The following is a 25,878-nucleotide window of genomic DNA, read 5'->3' as shown; positions in this document are numbered from 1 at the left end:
TAAATTTCAGAAATTCTCAGAGTAGGGCTGCACAAGATATTTTTTTCACAGGATTTCTGAAAAATCCTTTAAGTGGCCTTTTATCTTTTGCACAGTTGGGTGCACGTTTTTTCCATACACTCTGCTATGGCATTGTTTATCATAACAGAGTCTCAATGTTATCCTAAATTTCCAAATCTGTATTTGACCAAATTAACTAAAATCTAATTTTAATATCATTTTTTGTCGGGCAGTCATCAGTGTCGAGGCTGAGACCATCAACTCACTGCATTTGAGAACCCAGTTTAATCACGGCACTTGCTCTGATTTGAACCCAGGATCGTAGCTGTGCTGACTCAGTGCTATGACCTATGAACCACTCGGCGATCTCATGAATTTGTTTTTCATTTATACTTTGATTTTGAATGTGCGTTACGGCTTCAGAGTAGGGACGAGAATGTTATTTGCTGCATTGAAGCATGTAAATACTCATTCTTTGCACCCGTGGAAAGATCCCCTGGAAAATCCATTCCCTTGTGCGTGACCAATTCACCTTTGTCATCATCACTGTTTATACACCCCTGTAAGGTTTACGATTCACAGGTATGATTCTTAGGTTGATCCATAACAGAGGCTGCTGGATTGCAGGGTGGTGGGGAGTGGTGGTTGAGGGCGGCAGCAGAGAATAGATGAGGGCATGCAGGGGTCGTCACTTTTATTTTGACGGCTAAGATTGGTTCTGCCCTGAGCACCCAGCTTATTTCCTCCCCATCTTCTTCCCCCCATACCCCCACACATAGACATGCAACAAGGGTTTGTGCTCACGACCTTTAACCCTGTAATTCGCTGTCCAATTCCCAATCATGATGCCGTAACAAGTTGCTGTTTAATTTAAAAAACACGTTTTTAAAAAAAATATAATGTAACAAGGCAACATCAGTCTACCCTGCCCCCACCCCAATCTCTCGTTTACAAATCACTTTTGCTCTGCAGTTGGCTAACATGATCCTGCCTGAGGATGAAAACTTCTTGCTGCTGTTCCGTCGGCAGCTCAAGCTGGACAATAGTGTGGAGTTCATGAAGGTGAGGCCACAAGCCAGGTCCCATGTCAATACGTGTTATCGCTAATGAGGTCAAGAGGTCATCATGGCATATGTGATTGACGCCACCACTTTTCACCATTGCTTCGTTCCTCCTGCCAGATCCTGGACATATTCAACAAGCGAGGGTCTACTTATACATTGTCATCAACACTCTGGCTTAATATATTTTCTGAAGTCACCAATCTCTGGTCGTTCACTCTAATTCATGCCCTGGTAAACGCCTCCATTCCGACTATTTTCTGATGTGTTTTCGCGTTTTGTTTTCAAGCCATACATGGTGCAACCCAAAAAAGAACATTGGAAAGCCACCCTTCCTTCATCCTCCACATATATTCCACCAATCTTCTATCTGATTACATCTACAACACTTTATTTCGCGATGGAAACCAATCAGGGGATTAGTTTGTAATGCCACTTACAAAAATCACGTGATTATGTTTTCCTTCAGATTAACATATACTTATCACGTTCTAGGGAAGGTTTGGTTATGCATTTCATGAAAATCACAGAATTAATCATATGTAAAATATATTTCCTTTGAAAAGCTCAAATAACAATGAAAGGTGCCTTTTTGTAATTTTTATAGCACTAATCAAATAATGGCACATATGTTAGGATTATATACGTAATACCAAAGTCAATCAAATTCCCTGCCCTTAGAGTGTATTATCCACAGGCATATTGGAAGGTTCTCTGAAATGTCATGTTACTGCTAAATAGACAATTGTGATCCATTGACTGAGTGGCAAGATGTAATTTCTAATAATTTTCTGGAAGAAGTAGAAAGTTGAAATGTCGCACAGATGTAGTTGAGGCTACGCCTATAACGAGTGATACAAGCGTAGTTGAGGCTATGCCTGTAACTAGTAATACAGGCGTAGTTGAGGCTACGCCTGTAACTAGTAATACAAGCGTAGTTGAGGCTGTAACTAGTAATACAGGCGTAGTTGAGGCTACGCCTGTAACTAGTAATACAAGCGAAGTTGAGGCTACGCCTGTAACTAGTAATAGAAGCGAAGTTGAGGCTATGCCTGTAACTAGTAATACAGGCGTAGTTGAGGCTACACCTGTAACTAGTAATACAAGCGTAGTTGAGGCTACGCCTGTAACTAGTAATACAAGCGTAGTTGAGGCTACGCCTGTAACGAGTAATACAAGCGTAGTTGAGGCTGTAACTAGTAATACAGGCGCAGTTGAGGCTACGCCTGTAACTAGTAATACAAGCATAGTTGAGGCTACGCCTGTAACTAGTAATACAAGCGTAGTTGAGGCTGTAACTAGTAATACAGGCGTAGTTGAGGCTACGCCTGTAACTAGTAATACAAGCGTAGTTGAGGCTACGCCTGTAACTAGTAATACAAGCATAGTTGAGGCTGTAACTAGTAATATAAACGTAGTTGAGGCTACGCCTGTAACTAGTAATACAAGTGTAGTTGAGGCTACACCTGTAACTAGTAATACAAGTGTAGTAATTACTCAGGAGGCTTGACGACGGGATCGGAGGCACACTTATTTATTAACACAACTTGTATACAGTTAGCGAGTATACACAGGACCTAAGGGGTAACGTCCCCTTACTCGGCTAACAGGGAGACACAACATCTAAGCCCCGCTAACCTAAGCCCAAGTCCTCCACTAGGGAGCTAGGGGAGGCTACCTGTCCCAGCCCTGGTCAAGCTGGGATCCGACCCCCTGAGTTCCCAGACCTGCTCGTCAGTCTGGGCTCTCGGGGCCACGCCACCGGCTTGCCCTGGTCGGCCCTTATAAGGACAGCGAGCCAGGGGAGCTCCGGGGCCTATTCTAGCTGGTCTTCCGTCTTCGCTGGTTAAAGCTGATACCTCGACCTCGAGCCCTCCGGCTCACCCCCTCTTATAGTCCGCGGCCCCCCCGGGAGGGGCCCGTGGGGGATGCAGGTGCGGACGTCGGTGTGGCCACCTCCTATGTGTACGGCCCTAACCACGCCCCTTGTGTTTGTTTGCCATCCGCTCCCATACACAATTACACCTCTACATCACCCCCCCCTGTACAGCTCGCAGCCGTCCCCGGCTGCAAAAAAACCAGAATAAAGGTGCATGCCTCCCCAAAACCGTGTGTGCCTCGCGTAAATTTAACAAGAACAAGAACAGTCATAACAACAACAACAACAGAAGAAAGAGAAAAAAAAATAACCCGGCGCACCCTCCCGAATAAATACCCCATTCCGCAAACCCAACATATATACACGCGCTCCGGATGCCCCTCCCCCACTGTCCGCAAGGGCCCCCCAACGGCCGACCTCACAATAGTCTGCGCGTTTTGGCGCGCGTTCTCGCGGCGGGCCCGTCACAAGGGCTCGACCCGGCACGCTCAGTGGTGGTTGGTGACGGTCCGGGTGCAAGAGAGTCTGGCGTCGCTGCCGAGTGACCCCCGACCCCTCCGGGAGGGGTTGGCGGGCGTGGACCCGTCACTCCTGTTGCACCTGGAGATGGAACAGTTGATGTCATGTCAGGCGAGAGCAGCGACGTCGGGGAGTCGGCGGACCCCTCACACGTTTGGCCATGCGTGTGTGTGTGTGAACCACGGGCCGGCGCAATGAACGGTTTCAACCTTGAGGGGTGCACGTACCACCGACGCCTCCCCCATTTGACGCGAACACATTGCGGCCGTAAGACCTGTACGACCTCCACTGGCCCCCGCCACGGCCGTACCAACTTTGACGAGGTTGCCAGTGGCACCTGGGGACAGTGCAACCATGCCCTGTCCCCTGGTTTCCATTTGAACACATGTACCCGCCCCAGCCGAAGCCTCTCGTTCGCCTTCTGGCGGAGTTCAGAATTTTGCACGGCCGCTTCCCGCGCCTCAGACAATTTGCTGATGTTAAATTTAACGTGTTCGGACAAGGTAGACTTCGCCTGAGGCGCCGAGAGCTTCAGCTGGGTCGTCACAGGGGGGTTAGCCTCGCGGCCATACATTAAAAAGAAAGGGGAAAATCCGGTGGCCGCATGGGGAGCCATCCTGTAGGCCTGCAACACACCGGCTATGCGAAGGTCCCAATCTGTCTGGGATTCGGACACCTGTTGGGACAGCATAGACGTGATGGTCCGATGTAGCCGTTCCACCATCCCGTCAGTTTGAGGGTGATACGGGGAGGTCCGAATTTTCTCCGTACCCAAGAGGTCGCACACCTCGCGGAGGAGTTTTCCCGAAAAATTCTTACCCTGGTCAGTAAGCAGCCGTTCCGGAGCACCTTTGTCGAGGACATAGCCCTGGACAAAGGCCTCCGCGATGGCTGCTGCCGACTGGTTGGCCAGGGGCCAGGCCATAGGCCATCTCGTGAAGTATTCGACCCCTGTCAATAAATACCTATTCCCCCTGGGTGTAGCGGGAAATGGCCCGAGTATGTCTAGCGCAACGAGCTCGTTAACCCGGGAAACCTTTATGGACTGCAGCGGAGGGTTGGACCCCCTAGCTGGTGGCTTTCGCTGCGCGCATTGCGTGCACGACCCCAGGAGATCCCCCACGTCCTTTGCCATGCCCGGCCAGAAGAAATCGAGCTGGAGCGTGGCAAAGGTCTTGTGAACCCCCAAGTGCAGAAGCCGCTCATGAACAGCCCATACCACCTTACCCCTCAATGCTGCAGGCACCACGAGCTGCTGGCGGCGGGTTTTTCCGTCCCAGTGCATTAAAAGACCCTGGAACAACCCCCACGAGTCAATGTTCGCCACCCCCTGCCCAACCCCCCCTGCGCGACGGCGCAGAGCGAGGAGGGAGGTGTCCTCCATTTGGAGGCGTCCCCATTCCGCGACCGACAACCCCAGCAACGAATCCCTCCCTTCTTGCTCGATAGGACCCGAAGCCAAAGGCGCATCGGCGGCGGCCACGAGGACCGAATCGGTGGTGACGTTCGGGGGCCTACAACGCCCCGAACCCAGGAGGCAAGCGCACTCCGAAGTGGGTGGCAACCGTGACAGGGCGTCAGCGTTCGTGTGGCGGACGCCCTTACGATATGTGGTGACAAAGTCGTAGTCCTGGAGAATCTCCAACCATCGAGACAACTGGCCCGATGGTTGTTGAACCCGCAGAGCGTACTGTAGGGCCGCATGATCTGTACGGACGGTGAAACGCCGACCGTACAGATATGGGCGGTACTGCTGAATGAAATAAACAATTGCCAATAATTCCCGACGGGTAACGCAGTACCGTTGTTCCGCTGGAGACAGTACCCGACTACCGTAAGCCACCACATGCTCTACGCCCCCAATGAGTTGGGACAGCACGCCCCCGATGCCCGTGTTACTTGCATCTGTATCGAGCAAGAAGGGTTGTGAGAAGTCGGGGTAATTCAACGGCGGAGCCCCCACCAGGGCATTCCGGAGGGCGTGAAAAGCAGCCTCCTCCTCCAGCCCCCAATGAAACCTGACTCCCTTGGACGTCAAGGCATGCAATGGTTTCGCGATCGTAGCGAAGTCAGCCACAAACCGTCGATAGTACGACGCGAACCCAATGAAACTCCTGACCTCTCCCACCGAGGTGGGAGTCGGCCAGGAGCTGACGCATTCCGTTTTGGCGGGATCAGTGGATATCCCCGAGCGCCCAACAATGTGACCCAAATACCGCACCGATTCGCGGAGCAAATGGCACTTCTGCGGTTTAAATTTTAAATTGGCAGCCCGCATTTTGAGAAAAACAGCACGCAGCCTCTGGAGGTGTTCCTCGAAGGATTTGCTAAAGACGATGACATCGTCCAAGTAAATTAAACACGAATCCCATTGTAAGCCTGCCAAGACCAGTTCCATTAACCGCTGAAAAGTTGCCGGCGCAGAATGTAAGCCCATCGGCAAGCGGTTAAATTGGAAGAGACCTTGCGGTGTCCGAAAAGCAGTTTTAGGTTTTGATTCGTCATCCAGAGGAAGCTGCCAGAATCCAGATAGTAAATCGAGGGTGGAAAAGAATCGCGCCCCCGCCAAGGCATCGAGCGACTCATCCATTCGAGGAAGCGGGTACGCATCTGCCACAGAAATTTTGTTCAATCGCCGAAAGTCGACACAAAACCGCAGTGAGCCGTCGTGTTTTTTCACCAAAACGATCGGTGCGCCCCACGGGCTGTTGGAAGGGGAAATGATATCGGCGGCAAGCATGTCATCAACAGCCGATTTGACATGATCCTTTTCGGCGGGACTGAGCCGAAAGGGATTTTGGCGGATTGGCGCGCTGTCACCCGTGTCAATATGGTGTCGCAGCAATTTAGTACAACCAATATCAAATTTGTGTTTACTAAAAACGTCGGCAAATTCTTTCAGGAGAACTCGCAGCTGCGCACGCTGCGTGTCGGACAGATCCACAGATCCCGCGCAAAGTGCATCCAGCCATCCGTCATCACAGTCCGAATGCGGTCGCGACGGAGGATCGGTGGTTACCTGACCCACGAGTGGTTCCTCATAGGGCGCCGGCGTTGCGTGTGCAAGCACGGTCCCTTGAGGAACCACGGCCGTTCGCGATCCTACATTAAGGACTGCAATGAAGGGGTCCCCATCCCCTTTCACCATGGTCTGAGCCGCTAGCAAATCGGGTCCATTGACCCCGGCCCGAGATGGTCCCAACAAGACCCCCCGATCCGCAACCCCTTTAGCAAACGGCCGACGCAACCTAAGAGGGACGAGCATCTGAGCCCCCGGGGGTACGCGCACAGTTTTTGTCACGAGCGCCTGCACGGTGGCAAACGCCCGACGCTCCGTGGTGGGGGAAGACAAAAATGTAACACGTCGGCCCGATGGGAGCTCGATGCACCCCTGGTCAATCAAGATACGGATGGGCATTTTGGCCAAGAAATCCGTCCCCAACAGGCACGGAACCGCGAGTGAGGAGGAAACCAAAACAGGCCCGGATAATTTAATGTCTCCAATGCAAACTTTGGCGCGGATTTGCCCAATAATGCCCAGCGAGCCCCCGTTAGCAGCATAGCATGGCACGTCAACAGGGAGCAAGGGACGACTTTGAACGGGAAGGATGTTATAAATCAAATCAGATATAATGGTCGCCGATGCCCCTGTGTCAATTAAAATCCGCACCTCTACCCCATCAATATGACCGACCACAACCGATGATCCCGCCGACGCAGCAACGACACGATGGGCGAGCTCCGACCACTGACCCGGTTGGAGCGCTCGCCGCATTTCAGAACAATCGCGCGCGATGGGCGGCGATTTTCGAACCCTGTTCAGTTGAGCGCGTGAGTGTGTGTCGGATGTGTGCATGGGCCAAACGTGTGAGGTGCCACGACTCGCCGTATTTCTCTGCTGGAGCTTGGGTGGAGACGGCGTGGCGTCCTGACGAGGTGTCGCTCCGCGCTGACGGGGAGCCCGGCATCCTGACGCAACGTGGCCTTGCAGGCCACAGTTGTAGCAGCGTGTGAGCGCCCCAGATGGCCTGGGCTGCTCCTGGCGGCTCGGTCCATTCCGAGCCTGCGGTGCCGCCGATCTCCATTCCCCCCGCCGCTCCACCCCGCAGACCTCCTCTGATGGGAGGGCGGTGGCCGCCATGGCATGGCCGGCCACCCCCTTGGCAGCCTTGCGACGCAGGGACCGCAAGCCCCCGTGGATGTGGCGCGCGACCAGCAGGGACGACATCTCTCCGTCGTCTTGAGCCAAGACGGCGATGTCCAGCTCATCGGCGAGTAGCAGCAGCTTTTCAGCCACCATGGCGTCCACTCCCTCCTCGTCCATCCGCGGGAAAGCTGCCTTTGCCAGGGCCAGGAGAGCCGTTCGGAAGGCCAGGGGCGATTCGTTGGCGCCCCGATGCCGATCGTGGAACAGCTGCCTGCAGTCCGAAGGCGGCCCATAGACGGCTGACAGCAGCTGCAGCGCCAGGTGCAGCGTGGCGCGCTTCTCCTTAGGCGCCGAGGTGAGGGTAGCCAGGGCGTCGTCGTCCAGCATCGCCGGCAGCGCGCATAGTGCCTCGGCGTCCGTCCAGTTCGCCATCTCTTGATGAGCGATGAACCGCCTTTTGAAGCCGCCCCAATCTCCAGCCGCTCCCACGAACTCCTTGAGAGGCGGCAGTCGCTGTTGTAAGGCGACGTCCGTGGCTGCGGATCTCGCTCCCTCGTTCCCAGCCGACGTTACAGTGTGGGCGGGCTGTGAGCATGGCATCGCCGGTCGCTCCGTTGTTGACGCGCTGGCCGGCGTTGATGATGTCACGGCTCGTGCTTGGCCCTCAGCAGTCACCTGACGCAGGCCGGCCCCGCCCTCTGCTCGCACTGTAGTGATGGCGGGAAATTTAACCGCGAGCCGCGTCGGGGTGGCGGGAAATGCCGGCGTGCGCCGGCCGCCGCCGTCTTCCCGCGCAGCCCCTCCAGCTCCCAGCCGCGTGATCTCCTCCAACACGGCGGCCGCGGCGTAGAGCAGCTCCGCCAGGTGGGAGTGAGCCAGCCGAAGTCCCTCGGCCGACGCATCCCCCCCCTCCTGTCGTAGCGGCGCGGGTGTACTCGGCCCCGGCTGCTCCGATCCGACCTCGGCCATCTCTGGTGGTGATTCGGCCGCGGTGTCCTCCCTCTCCGACTCCCTGGTACGTGTCGTCCCTCGTGTGTCCATCTTTGGACGTTTTACTTCTGACACCAGATGTAGTAATTACTCAGGAGGCTTGACGACGGGATCGGAGGCACACTTATTTATTAACACAACTTGTATACAGTTAGCGAGTATACACAGGACCTAAGGGGTAACGTCCCCTTACTCGGCTAACAGGGAGACACAACATCTAAGCCCCGCTAACCTAAGCCCAAGTCCTCCACTAGGGAGCTAGGGGAGGCTACCTGTCCCAGCCCTGGTCAAGCTGGGATCCGACCCCCTGAGTTCCCAGACCTGCTCGTCAGTCTGGGCTCTCGGGGCCACGCCACCGGCTTGCCCTGGTCGGCCCTTATAAGGACAGCGAGCCAGGGGAGCTCCGGGGCCTATTCTAGCTGGTCTTCCGTCTTCGCTGGTTAAAGCTGATACCTCGACCTCGAGCCCTCCGGCTCACCCCCTCTTATAGTCCGCGGCCCCCCCGGGAGGGGCCCGTGGGGGATGCAGGTGCGGACGTCGGTGTGGCCACCTCCTATGTGTACGGCCCTAACCACGCCCCTTGTGTTTGTTTGCCATCCGCTCCCATACACAATTACACCTCTACACAAGCATAGTTGAGGCTGTAACTAGTAATAAAAGCGTAGTTGAGGCTACGCCTGTAACTAGTAATACAAGCGTAGTTGAGGCTACGCCTATAACTAGTAATTAAACAAAATTAAATTTGTGCCCCCAAAAATGATTGCCTTGACTTCACTCATCGGGCAGGGTCAGTCTAAAGTTCTCAGTCGCTTTAAGTCTCAAGCTAAACATTTAAAATACACGATCACCATCATCAGTGAACATTTACCTCCCTTGTAGTGTGACAATATATTTGGTAGACAGTAGGTAAAGCCCACTATATATTACGTGTATATTCTTAATGGTAGGTGTTAAATAATTAACACATATATATGCTGTGGAATTATGTGGTTACATAAGATGGTTGCATTTACACAGCTTCTTTCATGCACAATCCCTTGATAAGCACTTTACAACTCAACCAAGTTAATTGTTAATTGTTTTTTTTTACCCTTCTATCTGGCAATAAAACTGACACCTTTTTACAAGGAGTCATGTTTGTATAGACCGCAATACCTGCAGTCATAATACAAACAAAAGACATAACTCTGATAATGTGCACTGTCCTTGAAGTTGATTGGTCCACACCCGAGACAGCTTTCCTTAGAGCCTAGTCTCACATGGGTTGGACCAGATGACGCCAAAAGGCGCACAACTCAAGGACAATGCACCATCAGAGTATGAGAGCTCGGGGCAAGCATCTACACTATGGGAACCTCATTTGCCAGTAAAAATATGATAATTGTTTTTTTTACCCTTCTATCTGGCAACAAAACTGACACCTTTTTACAAGGAGTCGATGGTGCATTGTCCTTGAGTTGTGCGCCTTTTGGCGTCATCTGGTCCAACCCATGTGAGACTAGGCTCTAAGGAAAGCTGTCTCGGGTGTGGACCAATCAACTTCAAGGACAGTGCACTTTATCAGAGTTATGTCTTTTGTTTGTATTATGACTGCAGGTATTGCGGTCTATACAAACATGACTCCTTGTAAAAAGGTGTCAGTTTTGTTGCCAGATAGAAGGGTAAAAAAACAATTATCATATTTTTACTGGCAAATGAGGTTCCCATAGTGTAGATGCTTGCCCCGAGCTCTCATACTCTGATGGTGCATTGTCCTTGAGTTGTGCGCCTTTTGGTGTCATCTGGTCCAACCCATGTGAGACTAGGCTCTAAGGAAAGCTGTCTCGGGTGTGGACCAATCAACTTCAAGGACAGTGCACATTATCAGAGTTATGTCTTTTGTTTGTATTATGACTGCAGGTATTGCGGTCTATACAAACATGACTCCTTGTAAAAAGGTGTCAGTTTTGTTGCCAGATAGAAGGGTAAAAAAAAACAATTAAAAAAACCCAATTGTCATATTTTTACTGGCAAATGAGGTTCCCATAGTGAAGTTAATTGTTTATTAAAAGACTTATTAAACAAATATGTTTGAGATATGATACAAAATACATGTACACAGAATCAGTGAATCTTACCCTAGGGCAGTGAAGAATTTTCAATTTCCAGGAGCTTCAAAATGCTAAAATCTTTAAAAATACCTTTGTGACATTTGCACCCTGGTTGATGTTCACATTTTTAAGTCAAAATAAGCATCATCCATATGATAATGGACATGACAACACACAACAGAACTGAGGGTAACAATCCTTAATCCAATCGTGCCAATGTAATCTCTTCGGTTACCATTCCCGCTGAAAGCAAAGCATCAACTGACAGCATAACACAGATGCGAGTTTCCCCAATGCGCTGGTATGAGCGATAACGAAACATACAGCTGCCCGCTAGAAATATTAACAGAAAAAATTGATTCCTTCAAGCCAAGAAATATTGAGTACCACATGTAACTTGGATGGACCCCAGGGGGTTCTGGCAGGGTAAGTAAATTTTCCAAAAATACAACAGAGACTCCAATAAAAGTCTATGACGCGTGGCCAAACTCCACTGCCACGTGGAAATTGTCACCAAAAGACATTACATGATTCATCAGTGGTTCTGATGTTTTGTAATTTCAACACCCAGGGCTTAATTTCTCACCAAATATATTCCTGGTCACTGGAGTAGGTAAGTAGCCATAGTCATAGTGAGAGGGATACTGGATGTCGTGTTCCGGGTACAGAAATCCATTTCCGGGATCTTTGACTGAGACAGACTTGCACCATCCCACTACACCCTGCACCCTTATGGATCTAACAGGTGCCAGTAGCAGTTGCAATGGAAGTAAACTTTGAGCAGTAATCGTTTAAACTGCTTTCATGTGCCCTCGCTTACCATGATGTGGAGAGTCGTACCTCGTTGATACAAAACGGTACCTCTCAGCACATCCCAGTAGGAATATTAAAGGAATGGCATGCTCCAGCCCCATCCATTCTCATGTTTAAGGATACATATTTAAACAGAATGGGAAAGTAAGAGCACCTCAAAAAAAAATCATTGGCTGGCAACAGGCTGGGGAATAACGATGCTCTTTCATGTGCTCACTGCCAAAGCCAGGTAGACAAACACGCACAAATGTGCATCACGCCACAGTCTAATTGAAAATTTCTAAAGTCAGATTTTATCCTTTAACCCTTTTAACCGCGACGGAATGAGAAGGCTGACGTTGGGTGTATTAATATAGCCCACTGAATAACTTTCAGTAATCCATACAATGCAGTTCAAAAATTGGCTGCACCCAAACGCCAGAAATCCTGCAAGCTAAAGCACTCAGCGGAGGCTTGCGGTTTAAAGAAATAAAAACAACCTGAACTCTTTCTGCAATAAAATGCACTCGTGTAATTTTGTAACAGATTTCAGTGCAATAAATCACAGAGGTAATTTGCATTTTCTCGTGACAGTCATACGATTGTGCACCTGTGAGCATATAATCATTTTCGTGGAAAGCTCGTCATCATTAAATGTCAATCCTGAAATCTGGGGATCGGGAGCGAAAAGGTTAAAGCCATTGCAGGGTTTAACTCGGAGGGTTGAGATCCACTCGAGGCTGCTGTACTCGGGGTGGGAATTGATTTGGGCACCACAGGAATAAGCCTCTGCTGAGAGCATTGTGCAGCACTGAAAGGCGCTGGAAACAATACAGAAATGGAGGGGAAAAATTAGATTGATCTTTCCTTTCCCATAGCTTGACCTTTTGGAAAAACAAGGCAGTCGGGTGTGTGAAATTTAATGTCTCATGACCCGTTGCGAGTGTGTTTAGCAGCGATGCCCTGCAGAGCTGGGTGCCTTGCATTGGGATGCCACTTCTGTCGGGGCACAGCTGCACAATTTAGTATAAGGATCATGAGACATGTGACAATGTGCCATTCTAATTACACAATTGGTAGAGTTTTGTCAGAGACATTACCCCTGTGCATCATAGATTATATCTTGACTTAAAGCTTTCGTGACTGCAGGAATTCATATTCTTTGGGTCTTTCGGTAAAGCCACGTAGATAGAAAAAAATGATAAAAATAATCACAATATCACGACGTTTCGATCGCAACACAAGCAATCGTCATCAGGTGAGAGCTGCTGAAGCAGGAAAACATATATTGCGGGAGCGCTGCTAAGGCAGGGAGTTATAAAGGTTTCAGATGGGTGTAGCCCAAGGGTCAGTGGGCGGGGCTAGAGATGAAATTTGCATGTAAATGTAAGATAGGAGAAATCTTGATAAACGAAGATTTCTCCTATCTTACATTTACATTATTCAGATTTTGCTCTTTCTGCACAGTTTACACTTCTATAAAGAGGTCTGTCCATGTCAGTGACCCGGACTATATTTATGCACTCGGCACACTCAATCCATGATGCATCCCACTCTGTTGATAGCTCCTAGTCCCGTACCACACCTCAGTCTACGAGCAATCCAAAAACACGAGAGATTCAGCCCTGCGTTTAGGCTATGCTACTGTACGTGTCCAATTCCAGATTTGTTTAACTCAATCCTTCTCAATGTGTTCATTTGCTTAAGGAACCTGGCAGTAAAATGATACTTTTCAGAATGGAAATCATGATTGTGCACCCCTTTGAGTTTCTGTGGCCACCTGTGTTTGAAATGGTGTTCATTATTGGCTTTCCTACTGTGCTTTTAATCATTATTATCCTTTGCGAGTGTCTCTTAGATTTGGCGGAAATACGATTCCAATCGGAGTGGCTTCATCTCTGCCGTCGAGCTCAAGGTGAAATTCCTTTGCATTCACCGCGCCAGGCGATCATTAGCGTTTGAACACAGAAAGCATGTGAGTCGGCTAAACCCAGGGTAACCCCTGAGATGCTTCCATCTGTCACTGGCTCCCTCGCTGGTTGACGACAGAGCAGACGTGCCTCAAGACCAGATCTCATGAACAAGACCAAGGTCGCCTTTTATCGATGAGCTGTACCCCCAGGTGCCTTAGCGTTCCCCTTAATCTCAAGCGGCAGGACCCCTCTGATACCTTTGCCTTTTTGGTTAAACTTTGAAGTTACTGTCTGTACATGTTCTTGTATGTGTGTGTGGGGAGCGGTAGTGTAGCAGTTAGCACACTGCGTGAATCAAACCCGAGTTAGGTTTGCGCTCACGACCAATAATGGTGGCAAATATTTGAACCCATCCTGGGCCTCTGCTAGGCCGGCTCAGCTGCAAATGAGTACCTGGTGCAGTGTGCAATCATTAGCACTGGGGAAACAAACGTGGCATGGCGTGGTGCTGACCACATCACTCTCTTGTGGGCTTGAAGGCCTTTATAGGTGCATTTAACCCAACAGCCTGTGTAGGCTACACGTGGAGGTTTGTCTTTGTGTGCTGTTAACGGGTATGTTCCCTTTCACTTATGTGGTTAGAATTTTCTCAGCGACCTCCTGGCAAGACACACCAAGAAGATTTCCGACCACAAGTTGGAGGAGTACACTGATGCAATGGTAAGGGACCCTGATGTGCATCCCCGACCTGTACTGCACGCATTGAATGCGTGAGTTACGTTAGCAAGAGACGCTTCTCTAAAGCAGCTCAATTCCCACTCGAACCTACAGTGACCAGCATTGACTCACGAGTGGCAGTCAGGCCTCCGTTGCCCACATTCACAGACAAAACAGCAGTGAACTACTGAGTCGTTTGGTTTCGGGTCGTACCGCGTGTTGTTCAGCATGATGTTTGGCGTTTCAATCCATGTGCTGGGAGCTTCTTCTGGAACTGATAACAGGAAATGAATTGCTCCTTGAAGCAGCTCTCAGCACGTGGAACAGTGTGGACATGCCGAACGATGCACCGTACTACCCAAAGACACATCACAGATCTATACACATGTGCTTCATTTCAGCCCGAGAAGTCCGGAATGCTGTTCCCATGAAGTTATTTTGGCAGGCCATATTAATCTCACCTTATTTTGTCCTCATGATACTATGGTGGTGTGTACAAGGCACAACAATTATAATTATAATCTACAAGTGTAAATTGTACTCTCTTAGTACCTATTACCAAATATGCCTACTCCAAATCCAGCCTAGCAGCTCTCCAGAAAATATCGAGTATGACAATAATCCCCGGCTATATTCCAGACCATTATTATTCTCCCAGTGCCTGGAGTAAAACTAAGTTACTGGGTTCAGCGGTTTGCTGGAGCATGCCCTTGCAGAGTGCTTCCCTCTGTTTTCACTAAAACAACAAAGTTGAAAGCTGAATTGTAAAATTTTATTTTTACAGCACAGCCGTGAAATGTTCAAAATGTCTGATTTTCTTGCACAAACGCAGTCAAGGAGGGAGCCTTCACGTTTTCCTTGACTTTCACAAACGCGGATAATTAAAATGACGGGTTGTTAACAATTCAAGAATTTCTCTTTTGCTCTTCTTTGCGCCGCAGCTGAGGCAAGAGGCAACATTATTTAAACAACAATAAAATGTACTCGTAACAAATTGGCTGTGCGTACAGCAAAAATTATGCCGAGTGCATTTCAGTGTTTTTTTATAATCTGAAGGTTGATAATATTTTTAACGTGAATATTTATAATTTAGCATCACGGCTATTTTGAAATGGGGGAAGGGGGGATGAGGGTGAGGGGTGTGGTTTGGTGGAACCGTTTATAGATAAAATAACCTGAGCATGAACCTATCCGGTTGGAGACGGAAACTTTTCTCTTCACCAAATTACCATACTTCGCTTGCCGTATTCCCCCAGTGCTCAGAGGGCTTCAACCCATTATCCTAGTCCCGCCATTATCTCCAGAGCCACTACAGCCATTGCCCCATTGCTTTAGAGCAATACGGGAAAGAAAAAAAATGCTTTAAAAAACTTGCCGTTAAAAGCATTTCAGTGACATTCAAAGCGACATGGGAATCGATGAGGCCTCTCGGCACAATAGGTTCGAGCGAAAGTTGCGCTGCTCAGCAAAATAATCTCGCAAATAAATTTCGGTGGAATATTGCTGCCATTTTTTTTGCTCTATATGAAATTATCCCATCGGAATTTCATGTTTCCTCAGTGCACTTTTGTTTAATGACCAATGTTACCAAACAAACCGAGCCGGTTTGTAAACAACGATTGTAAGTGTTAACTGCCTTGCTTGTCCGTGTCTGGATTGTGTTCGCCAGTTGCTATGTTCAGGATCCCGTCGCATCTCACCAAGATGCATTGCTCTCGTCATTAAAATGTCATCACATGACCATTCCATCGATACCACTTGCAATGTAAATTACAAACCAAGTCAACACAGCGCATGGCTAGCAATGTGAAGCCTTTAAAATCCTTCGTGCTTAATTTTAACAAGTTTTTAAACATAAGTATTACTCTGTGGGAAATTAAAAGTGGATGCTAGATAGATTAACTCGCCCCACCAAATAAATGCTGAATTTATACCACTGGATTAAGGCTGTAAACAAGAGATGATTGGTGATGCCCCATGTCCCAAAACCATTTTGACTTTTTGTTTTATAAATGCTCCCAATTTCAATCCCGTACATGCAGGAGATAACCCACACGATGCAAGAGGATGTGTAACTAACCTCCAGGTTTTGACGAAGGCTTCTCCAAGCGAGTTTTTTTAAAAATAAATAACATATCTTACAGATGAAGCTGTTCGACAGGAACAAGGATGGACGGTTGGACCTGGGGGACATGACCAGGTACAAAACATGCATCTCATCCCTACACATCCCTTCTCATAGCCTTGCTTGCATTTTGGGATTACCCGGGACATCGGTGATGCTGCGTCCATGTCACTTGTTGCGCCCGTCCAGTGCGAGCCGTCAGTAAAGATGGCAAGCTGTCAATTTTACATCTTCCTCTTAATCTCCAGTCTCATTACAGTGATCTGCACTTCCTTTGCTAATACATGTGAAAGTAACTCCACATGCCAAGCCGTTTGTCCATTCAGATACCCTGTGTGAAGAGCACGAAGCCTATCCATGATGGCGAGAGTGGTTTACAATAATTATAAATATCGGGTTTGTTGTGCATTTCAGGATAATGGCTCTTCACGACACTGGGAACTTCCTGCTGTGCTTTCGCATCGAGGTGAGCCGACCACAAACTCTGAGGCATGCGGGTAGCAGACTCGCATCTCAGTGGAGTGCAACAGCAAACACAACAAAGTGACTTCCTAGGGTTACCTGCTTTATAGAGCTGGGCCATCGGATATGCTTACTTTAAAAAATGTGGAAAGTATATCCTTACTCTACCGATTATCAGTTCGATTACTCTAATGGGATAACATAAAACACTTTATTAAAAAAAGTATCACCTGTTAAAATGTGTGCTGCTGGACGGGAGGAGTTGATTGAGGGTTGGCAACGTGAGGCAAATCATCATCATCAGCCGCATTGTGCCAGGTGTTGCTTTCAGGGGGTTTTCTGCCTTCACGAGGCAGGATGTGGGAGTGGCTGCTGTTTTAAAAAGGGCCTGATTAAGTAATCACGAATACTGAAACGTAGATAAGTAAACAATGTCTCCACATATCTGTCTTTCCAAGTAAAAAAAATATTCTTGACACAACCCATCGGCACCACAGCATTTGGAGGAGTGCATCATGTAAAGGAGCATTGAATCAGTACAAGCCAGTCCCTCCAGAAAAACGCGGAGTTTTTTGGTGATTGTTGCGGGCAAAAATCGTTGATTATGCGGCACGTTTTCTTAAAAAATGCGATGGAATATGCGGGATATTTATGCAATTTTATGCGATTAAATTGCGGGAACTTGCAAAAATTGCGGGAACTTGCAAAAACTGCGGTTTGATGAAAAAGAGAAAAAAAAGTGATTCCCCCAACACCCTATTCACTAGGCTACTACTTTAATGTAAAGAGTAATTTCTTATTACTTCCTATGATAAGCAAGCATACTACATCACAGAAAGTGCTGGGAATATTTAAGTTCTCATCTTGTTTTATTTCAGACCTTAACAAACAGATGGCTCAAACTTACAAAACATTTTCTTCTTGGTTCTTTCGGTAAAGTCACGTAGAAGGGAAGTAATAAAATAATAAAAATAAAACATAATAAAACAATTCTCACATGTGAGAATTGTTTTATTATGTTTTATTTTTACATGTGAGAATTGTTTTATTATGTTTTATTTTTATTATTTTATTACTTCACTTCTACGTGACTTTACCGAAAGAACCAAGAAGATGAATCCCTGCAGTCACGAAAGCTTTAAATCGAAATTTACAAAACATTGAGTCGAACAAGTTCTGTAGCTTTACAAAATGAATATGCTACAACTTCTGTAAAAATGAATAAATAAAATATTAAAAAATAAAATGTGTGCATCCTGTTTTACAGAGCTAGCTATGCAAAACAGACATCTTCTGTTAAAATAAGTGTTTTCAGTGCACAGTAACGTAAGCAATACAGTAACAGTACAGTCTTACAGTAATGTAAATTTACATACTACTAACAAAAAAGTGCAATCTTACAACTGTAAAGTTGCATAAACTCTTCATCATGGTTTCATTGGCATCGCGGGGTTTGCAGCTTTTCAATGATGTCGCGTAATGAGTGACGTCACTTCATAACGTTCCCATGGCAACAGGGGAAATGGCTGCGCTTGTGTGAAGTAAACGCAACATTTTTCAACTTTCTGCTAAGATATATGTGACTTTTTGCAACGAAAATGCGGGGATTATGAAATCATGCAAGTCCGCATATTTTGCGCGCGGAAATCTGCAATTTATGCGGCGAAAGTGCGGCGTATTTGAAAAAACGCGCCCCCCACATAAATATGCGGACTTTGGCTGATTTTGCGTGGAATCTTGCGATCGCATAATCGCGTTTTTCTGGAGGGACTGACAAGCAAACTCTGGACCGGTTTCCACACAGTGTGTTATCGTGGAACAAGTAATTAGTTATCATTGTTAGTTAATTAATCGACCTAAGTTAATGTTATTACATTAAGCTAACTGGCCATGATAAAAGAAGAGATGCTTGCAAAGTCAGCACCACATATATATCTCGGATTCATCTTCTAAGCCACCATGATCGTTTTCGACAAGAGTGCCTGCATTTGTAGAATGGTTGTCACGGGGGACAGTGGGCAGGCGAGGTCCACAGAGTGTCTGGAACACGGCATCCCCATGGCATCTCTCGATCAAACAAGCCAGTGACCAGCAGGGACATGTAACACAGGTATTCTGGGAGCAGCAATGGAACGCATACAGACATTGCATTCCTGCTAAGATTTCACAGTAGGGGGTGATGATGCATTGTGTAATTCCAAATGAGTAATCTGCACGTAATCTGTCAGCATTGGAATGTTTGGCCAATACTAGTTATAGTATATGTATATTTAGCTGTGTGTAGCTATCAAAGTTGCTGTTTGTTTTTTTATAGAAGAACATCGCCTTAATGAGGTATTACAACCAAGCCTTTGTCATCAGAACACCAGTGTCTCCATTATGCAAATCCTTAATTTAAAAAAAACCACACATATAAGCACTTTAATATGGCTTTAGCAAAACGATTAATCTCGGGCTTACGTGCTGGTAACAATGATAACGCAGCCACAAGAAGGTGAAATATACCACCACTGCATAGGTTTCCACAGGCGTGTTGTGGCACTCTCTGATTTTTGTTGGATTGTACCGCATGCTGTTCGGCATGATGTCCGACGTCTCTCTCTACATAATGGGGGCATCTTCAGGAACTGAGTTAAACGCCTCATTTCCTTCTCGATTACACATGATAGCTAATAGAACCTGAAAACACATCCGATAGCTAATAGATTGAACTTGTCACATTTTCTGGGCACTTCATGAGACATGTTTTAGTACTGGAGTCACAATAGAGAAATGGGACCGCCACCTCCTTATCACTCTTCTATTGCAACTACCGTGGACTTCACTCATTAACTCCTCCACCGATGTCGAGGACTCTACCAGACTGTTTTGTCTAAACTCTACTGTTCAACCACCACACTGCACGTCACAACGCTTCTCTTTCTTATTCCGTCGAATTTTTCCACGTTAGAATTCTCTCCAATCGTCTCTTTTTCCTCAAGCTCGCATAACAGCCTTGCTCGATTCAAGAAGCGTGTTAACCCTTGTCAAGCTGGTCGCTTGACATTTTGGGCCTTCGGGCCAAGTGCTCAGCAGCTGTGTTTTAAAATAATGGGACTGCCTAAAAGCGCCCAGATACCGACAGGTTCAAATGAAAAATAAATGGGTTGCGATGTCTGCAGTTCGCCATGTACCAAATGAAAAATGATTTCCCATAAGTGTGGTCTCTTGCAAACTTCTAGGGTACAGCAGGGTCCATAATTATATAAAACATTAACAGAGGAGCATGCCCAGGAGGCGTGGGGAATACGCATAGCCTCTGACAAAAAGCTGCACTGAAAATATAAATACTGTATGTATCCCAGTATAGAATTGTGAAGTACCGTATGCATTCATGTTTGTACTTACACAGGGCTGCATGGTAGTCTGCAGAGGTCAGTGCAGCGAAATTAGTAGTTGTCCTGCCTTCTATGTTCCCATGTCTGTGCTTCAAACCTTCGCCAAGTGCTGACAAACTTTATGAAGTATGACTAATTAATCCCCCACAAACAACCACGGTGTGGCTGGAAGACCCTCATTCAGCGCTGGATGGTACATCTGCATATTTTGTAATGCATCAAGCCTTAATTGGCTGTGTTGGGTGGTGGCGGGTTTAAGGACAGATTTATATTTACGTGATCTAACCCAAAAAAAAACCTGTACAAGGTGCTTACATTTTTTTACACTTCTGAGAATTTGCAACAACACCACAAGAAATGTGCCCCCAGGCGCTGGAGACCACCTGGAGAAGATTCCAGGCACGCGTTGACAATGATGGCGAACAAGTGGAGACTCTTTTACTTTTTGAAGTTATTAGCAAACATTTGTCATCATGTTACAGTGTATTATCCGTTCTTTTCCCATTAAAAACGATAGTTCCAGAGAAGTGTTAAAAACATTTCAAGCACCCTGTATTATGGATGATATTGGTTGTGAAAGCCTATGTGTTAATAAGACCAAATTTTCATTTTCCCAGGACACTACTCCAGAAATAAGGAAAAGGGATTTTGAGAAAATCTTCGACCATTACGACGTGGTAAGAAGCAAGCATATGATTACTCTTTGGGTCTTTCAGTAAAGTCACGTAGATAGAAAAAAAAATACATTTCGATCGCAACACAAGCCATCATCCTCAGGTGAAAAAATATGGCAAGAGAGCTGCTGAAGCAGGGTGTTATATAGGCCTGAGATGGGTGCAGCCCAAGGGTGAGTGGGCGGGGTTAGAAAAGGAAGATCGAGGGTACCCCAAAGCTATTGGTCTGGCCATTGTATTGTGAGAGATTAGCATGTCAATGTAGCCACCGCCACATCGAGGAATGCAACTCAGAGAGTCGGAAATAACTGCTAACATCGGCAGGTAGGATGGAAACATCATCTACCTGACTTTACCGAAAGACCCAGAGTATGAATTCCTGCAGTCACGAAAGCTTTAAGTCAAGATTTAAGCGTATGAATACTTCATCACGGGCCAGTGACACACAGCCCTGCAATCTCACTCTACCTCTCTGACATCTCTGTAGTATGCTGAGGAAAAGGCCATTCCTGAGACTTCCCTTATTATGCTTTTTCTTTTGAAGGCAGTGTTATTGACGAATCTGCTGAGTTGTTTCTGCAGTCTGACCTTGTTTAAAGGGGGAGCATACAAAAAATCAGGAGGGGTGCTGCACAGCATAAAAAAAACTTCAAAAGTATGTTAACTTCTAAACAAAATGAGTGAAGATATGGTTTGCTTTGGTGTAATGTGCATTCTGCTCTAGCTTTCACCCTCTGTGTAGATGAGCAAAAGCTGAGACGCCTATTGTTTTTATTGTACCTATTTTTGTAGTAATATTTATTGATTTCACTGCAATAATTTAGAAGGGGGGGGGGCTTGAATTTTCAGCAGGGGGGGCACTGAGCCCCCTACAGCCTCCCTCTAACGGGGCTGCATATGCAGCAATACTTATAATGGCAAGATATTGTCTCAAAGCATAGGTAAAACACAGAAGCTGGAACCAGTACGATTACCTGTGGTGGACTGATGTTACAGAGTGGTACTGGTGTGCTGGAAGGTGCAGAGGTTGATGGACTGGTCAAGGACATGGTTGAGCTCGTCAGGGTGAGTTGGGGAAAGTTGTGTACGTGTGGAATTCCTTGCACAGTATTTAATCAGTGTTTGCATGGTAGGATCTTTAGATTTAGGGTTCAGACGTAAACAAATATTTAGTAATTTAAAAAATAACTCATCAGCACTATGTAAATATTGACCTCTGTTTCACCCGAGTTTTTATGGCATAATGGATTCAAGAATGTAACTTAAAACAGTTTACTTACGGTATAAAATGTGAACCAGAATCTTTATTTAAACTGGAGGAATCCGATGAGCTATGAAGCTCTTTTTCACAGATGTCCAGTAGTGGGAAACAGTGGGAACGACCCAATGATTTGTTTATCTCATGGGTAAAATTAAATCACAAACCACAGCAGCAAATTACCGATGCTACTGGTGTACGTTCTTTTCACTTGATAAATCAAAGCAAAATAATTATAAATTTAATGCATGTATCTATTTGCGTACACATCCTGTCACATGCTCGTAAATGTATCGCAGCATTTTTCTGCTGCTTCCCTCGCACTGTTCGACTGGAATTCCCTCCCGTCGTATTTTCCCAAGTTCTTACAACCTCGCTCAATTCAAGAAAAATTGTAAACTCTTATCGATTATAACTTAAACAGTGCTGTTTGTTGCAAGCTGCTGTGAATGTTGGGCATATAGGCATCTGCCCAGCAATCGTGATAACATGTATTTATTTCCTTAGTTTACCTAGCCCATTGCCAAATGTCAACATTCCAAGGTGGCGGCAGGTACAATTACACCCACTGTGTTCCGTTCAATCCTAACACGACCTTTGTCTGTGGCCAGACTCTCTCGTTCTCTTAATACTTGCACTACAAATGTCAAGCGTAACAGCAGGGTCCTCCTATTACCACCGCATGCAGCCCATTATGCATTGCTTACAAACCGCTCACCGGAGGAAACGGCATCTCGCCAGTCCTAAATATCACTCTCATTACAGGACACACCTCTGCTAACGAGCCAGTCTGGCCGCATTAATGGTCTTTCACATCAATGCAGATGTTTTATTCATTCTCACTTTGCGTTTGCACACATATATAATGCATAACTTGTCTAACATTGCATAAAATAGGCATTAAAGATATGCAGAGTACACATTAATAATAGTGATGTAGGGACATCGTCATTATACATGTACTTATCAAGCATGCAGTTCCACTTGGTATTGGGTCTTTGAGCTTCTTCAATTCTGGTCCGTCTCTCAGTCATCCTGGTTTGAGGTCACCAGACTTCAAATCAGCTGTTATTTGTAGGCATGAAGTACAAGTCCAGCGTTGCTTTGTAATGCATTCCATGCACACAGCTTTGTAGTGGTTGCTCCTATCCTTAAGCAATCGCCAGCCTAGGTCACATACCAACCCGGCATCACTTCACCCAGCCAACCAGTACTGTGACCTACCAGGCAAAAAGGCTAATACCGGTAAGCCAGGATGCATCAGACATTGACGTACATTTCCCTGAAACACTAATGCATCCTTGTGTTCCTAGCCGAGTCTCAGCGGAGTGGACTTGGATCGATTTCGCTCGTCGCTCATGCACCACTGCGACGTGAACCGCGACGGCAAAATCCAGAAGTCGGAGCTGGCTCTGTGCCTCGGAGTCATGCTTGGCGACTCCACGTGACGCGCACACCGGCCGTGCCCCGGGGGCTGCCCTCCTCACCCTCCGTGCCTCCTCTCGTCACTACCTACTCTGTCCCCAGCACGACCCCGACCCAACCCAAAATATCCCACCCTCAACTGCATCACCCAGCAGCCACCCCCGTCTCTCATCCACATTACGCTCGTCTGCCACCCTTTGCATGTCCATCAACCCACTTAATAATGCATTTAATATTCTCTACCTAGATGTCAAGCTTTGCAATTAATGTTACATGTCCAAGGAGCCTCCATGTGCTGTGCCCCACCACAAACCCCCCGCATGCATGGGCTCACTTATGGTGGCTACATCTTTGTTATTTGTGCCCTTGTTAATTAAAAAAAACACAAGCACTGCCACACGATGCCATTCAATGGCGTGGATGGGTGGAATCATTTACGTGAACCCGCACTCCTTTAGGTGGCGCTTTAGTAAATTGGGATTGAGGGTAAATCTACATGACTTTACCGAAAGACCCAAAGAATGTGGGTTTGAGGGTGTTTGAAAATTGTAAAATTACCACCATCTAGACGCATATTTGGGCAATAAAGTCCATTAAGCTATACAAAACATTACGGAAATGATTAGCGACTCGTACAGAAAACCATGAACATTCAGTTGAAATGAAAAAAAAAACTCTTTGGTTCTTTCGGTAAAGTAACGTAGGTAGAAAAATAAAATAGAATAAAAAAAACAATCCTCCAAAAATATTTAATTGTAGTCTGGTGGTGCCCTGAAAGGTTCATAATTCAGGATTCTCGTCGTCTCGAACGCCTTCAATTGGGAAATGAGAGAAGCAGCAGGTGCAGGGTGCTCATGATGTGGAATAATCGTTGCCTGAGAAAGATGGACAGATAGTATCTAAGGAATGGCTGAGCTCCAAGGCACCCAAACTCTGCCCTTTGCACAACAGCTCCATGCACACTTCCATATAATCAACAGCTGCTGTACGTTAAGGTTTGAGTAATCATGTGGTTTTACAGCAACTGTTTAAAGTCAAAAGGCAATGGAGTTTTCAAAAAAGCCAGCGCATTCATATCGTGAAAATATGCATGGCCTGTTATAAAGGAAACGGTGATATGAGGTCGCAGTGAGAAGCATATGCTCACAAATACAGCATTTTGATGTGTCGCAGTATCTCGCGATTTTTGGTAGTCAATTCCAGTTGCATGCATAATGCATATATATTTTTTGAATTATTGTATGCCGCGCTCTTGCTATTGTGAACACACCGAATAAAGAATGAATTCATTAAATAAACAATGCCAAGGAGGCGCACTGTTACAAATGCTCTTCAATTTGTATCGGGAATTGTATACGGCATCGTATCACACATTTAACCGAGGGGGTGGCTTTTCTCCCGGAACAATGACACTGATGGATATTCTGCTAATGGGTCACAACAACCTGAAAACAGTAGCTGTGAAGTACCCAGTTTAACATTGTCAAGAGACGCCAAATGACATTAAATATGCATTACTGTGCATGGGTAACTGGCAGTTTGATAAATTGATGGAATCGGATGCAGTAACAGAGAAGGTGAAGTTATGGATTAACCGTTAATTTCTTTAAACACTTCCAAGTTACAATTGTATCGCATTAATCCCTCAATTTGATGTAAATCCACACCTGCGTTTTATGTTAGTGTAGCCAAGATAAAAAAAATGTTTTCACCGATTAATCACTCAATATTTGACCTGTCAGTGGTGTGTAATTTACAGGGTCAGCATATCTTGGAAAATGCACTCTTGGTTAAAAAATAAATTCTCAAGGCTCTAGGCTCCATTTCTGGAAAGATAGAGTATTATTAACACAGAAAGGGTATTAAAAAGGGCATGAGTATGTCAGGTTCCATTATCCATTGTGTACCTACAATGGAGAGAACTATGGCAGAGGCAGGGACTTTAAATGGACTGTATATTTTTGACACCACACTGGAATAACTCTCAATATCAATGTAAAAGTGCAACATTAGGATAAAGGGCAATAGAGAATAATAAATATCACCAACTCATCACCGATAAACCCCAACACTCAAGCATGAAATTCCATTGCCATCTGTGCAAAACAATTACAAACTGTCATAGCTTTAAAGTATATATAAAAAAAACTATAAAACGTACGCATTATTAATAATAATCCCACTTGAATAGTTCACTCAGGTTTTAATAGGTATAAATCAAGCTTCAACCCAAGGTAAATAGACATACACCAATGGCATTCTTCCATGGCATTGTCTATTAAGTGGCTGCCCCAGCAGATTTCTCAAATGCCATGTCAGACACATTGGAGTTTAAGCAGAAGCTATTTGGAAAACGTAATTCAAAACCTGTTGGCACTCATATAACTCCGTATTAGGCGTGCTTAACGCAAGTGTTATCAGTGAAAAAATATGGTTCAAAGTTTTTCTC

The 25,878-nt window shown here is 46.3% G+C and overlaps 1 protein-coding gene across 1 annotated transcript in view; it reads left to right on the top strand.

Moving 5' to 3' along the window:
• Positions 1–24,450, top strand: part of LOC144942128 (uncharacterized) — a 62,371-nt gene extending 37,921 nt beyond the window's left edge. Inside the window, exons 14-21 of the mRNA XM_078868888.1 lie at positions 973–1,062; positions 13,337–13,393; positions 14,034–14,111; positions 16,253–16,308; positions 16,648–16,699; positions 20,690–20,749; positions 21,743–21,811; positions 23,318–24,450. Of these exons, the coding sequence (XP_078725014.1) occupies positions 973–1,062; positions 13,337–13,393; positions 14,034–14,111; positions 16,253–16,308; positions 16,648–16,699; positions 20,690–20,749; positions 21,743–21,811; positions 23,318–23,452 (597 nt within the window). The 3' untranslated portion in view covers positions 23,453–24,450. The remainder of the gene's footprint in view (positions 1–972; positions 1,063–13,336; positions 13,394–14,033; positions 14,112–16,252; positions 16,309–16,647; positions 16,700–20,689; positions 20,750–21,742; positions 21,812–23,317) is intronic.
• Positions 24,451–25,878: the final 1,428 nt, after the last annotated feature.

The sequence above is a fragment of the Lampetra fluviatilis genome, chromosome 26, assembly GCF_964198595.1.
Source record: "Lampetra fluviatilis chromosome 26, kcLamFluv1.1, whole genome shotgun sequence".
In the NCBI taxonomy this organism is placed as follows: Eukaryota; Metazoa; Chordata; class Hyperoartia; order Petromyzontiformes; family Petromyzontidae; genus Lampetra; species Lampetra fluviatilis.
This window is presented reverse-complemented; position numbering and strand designations above follow the sequence as displayed.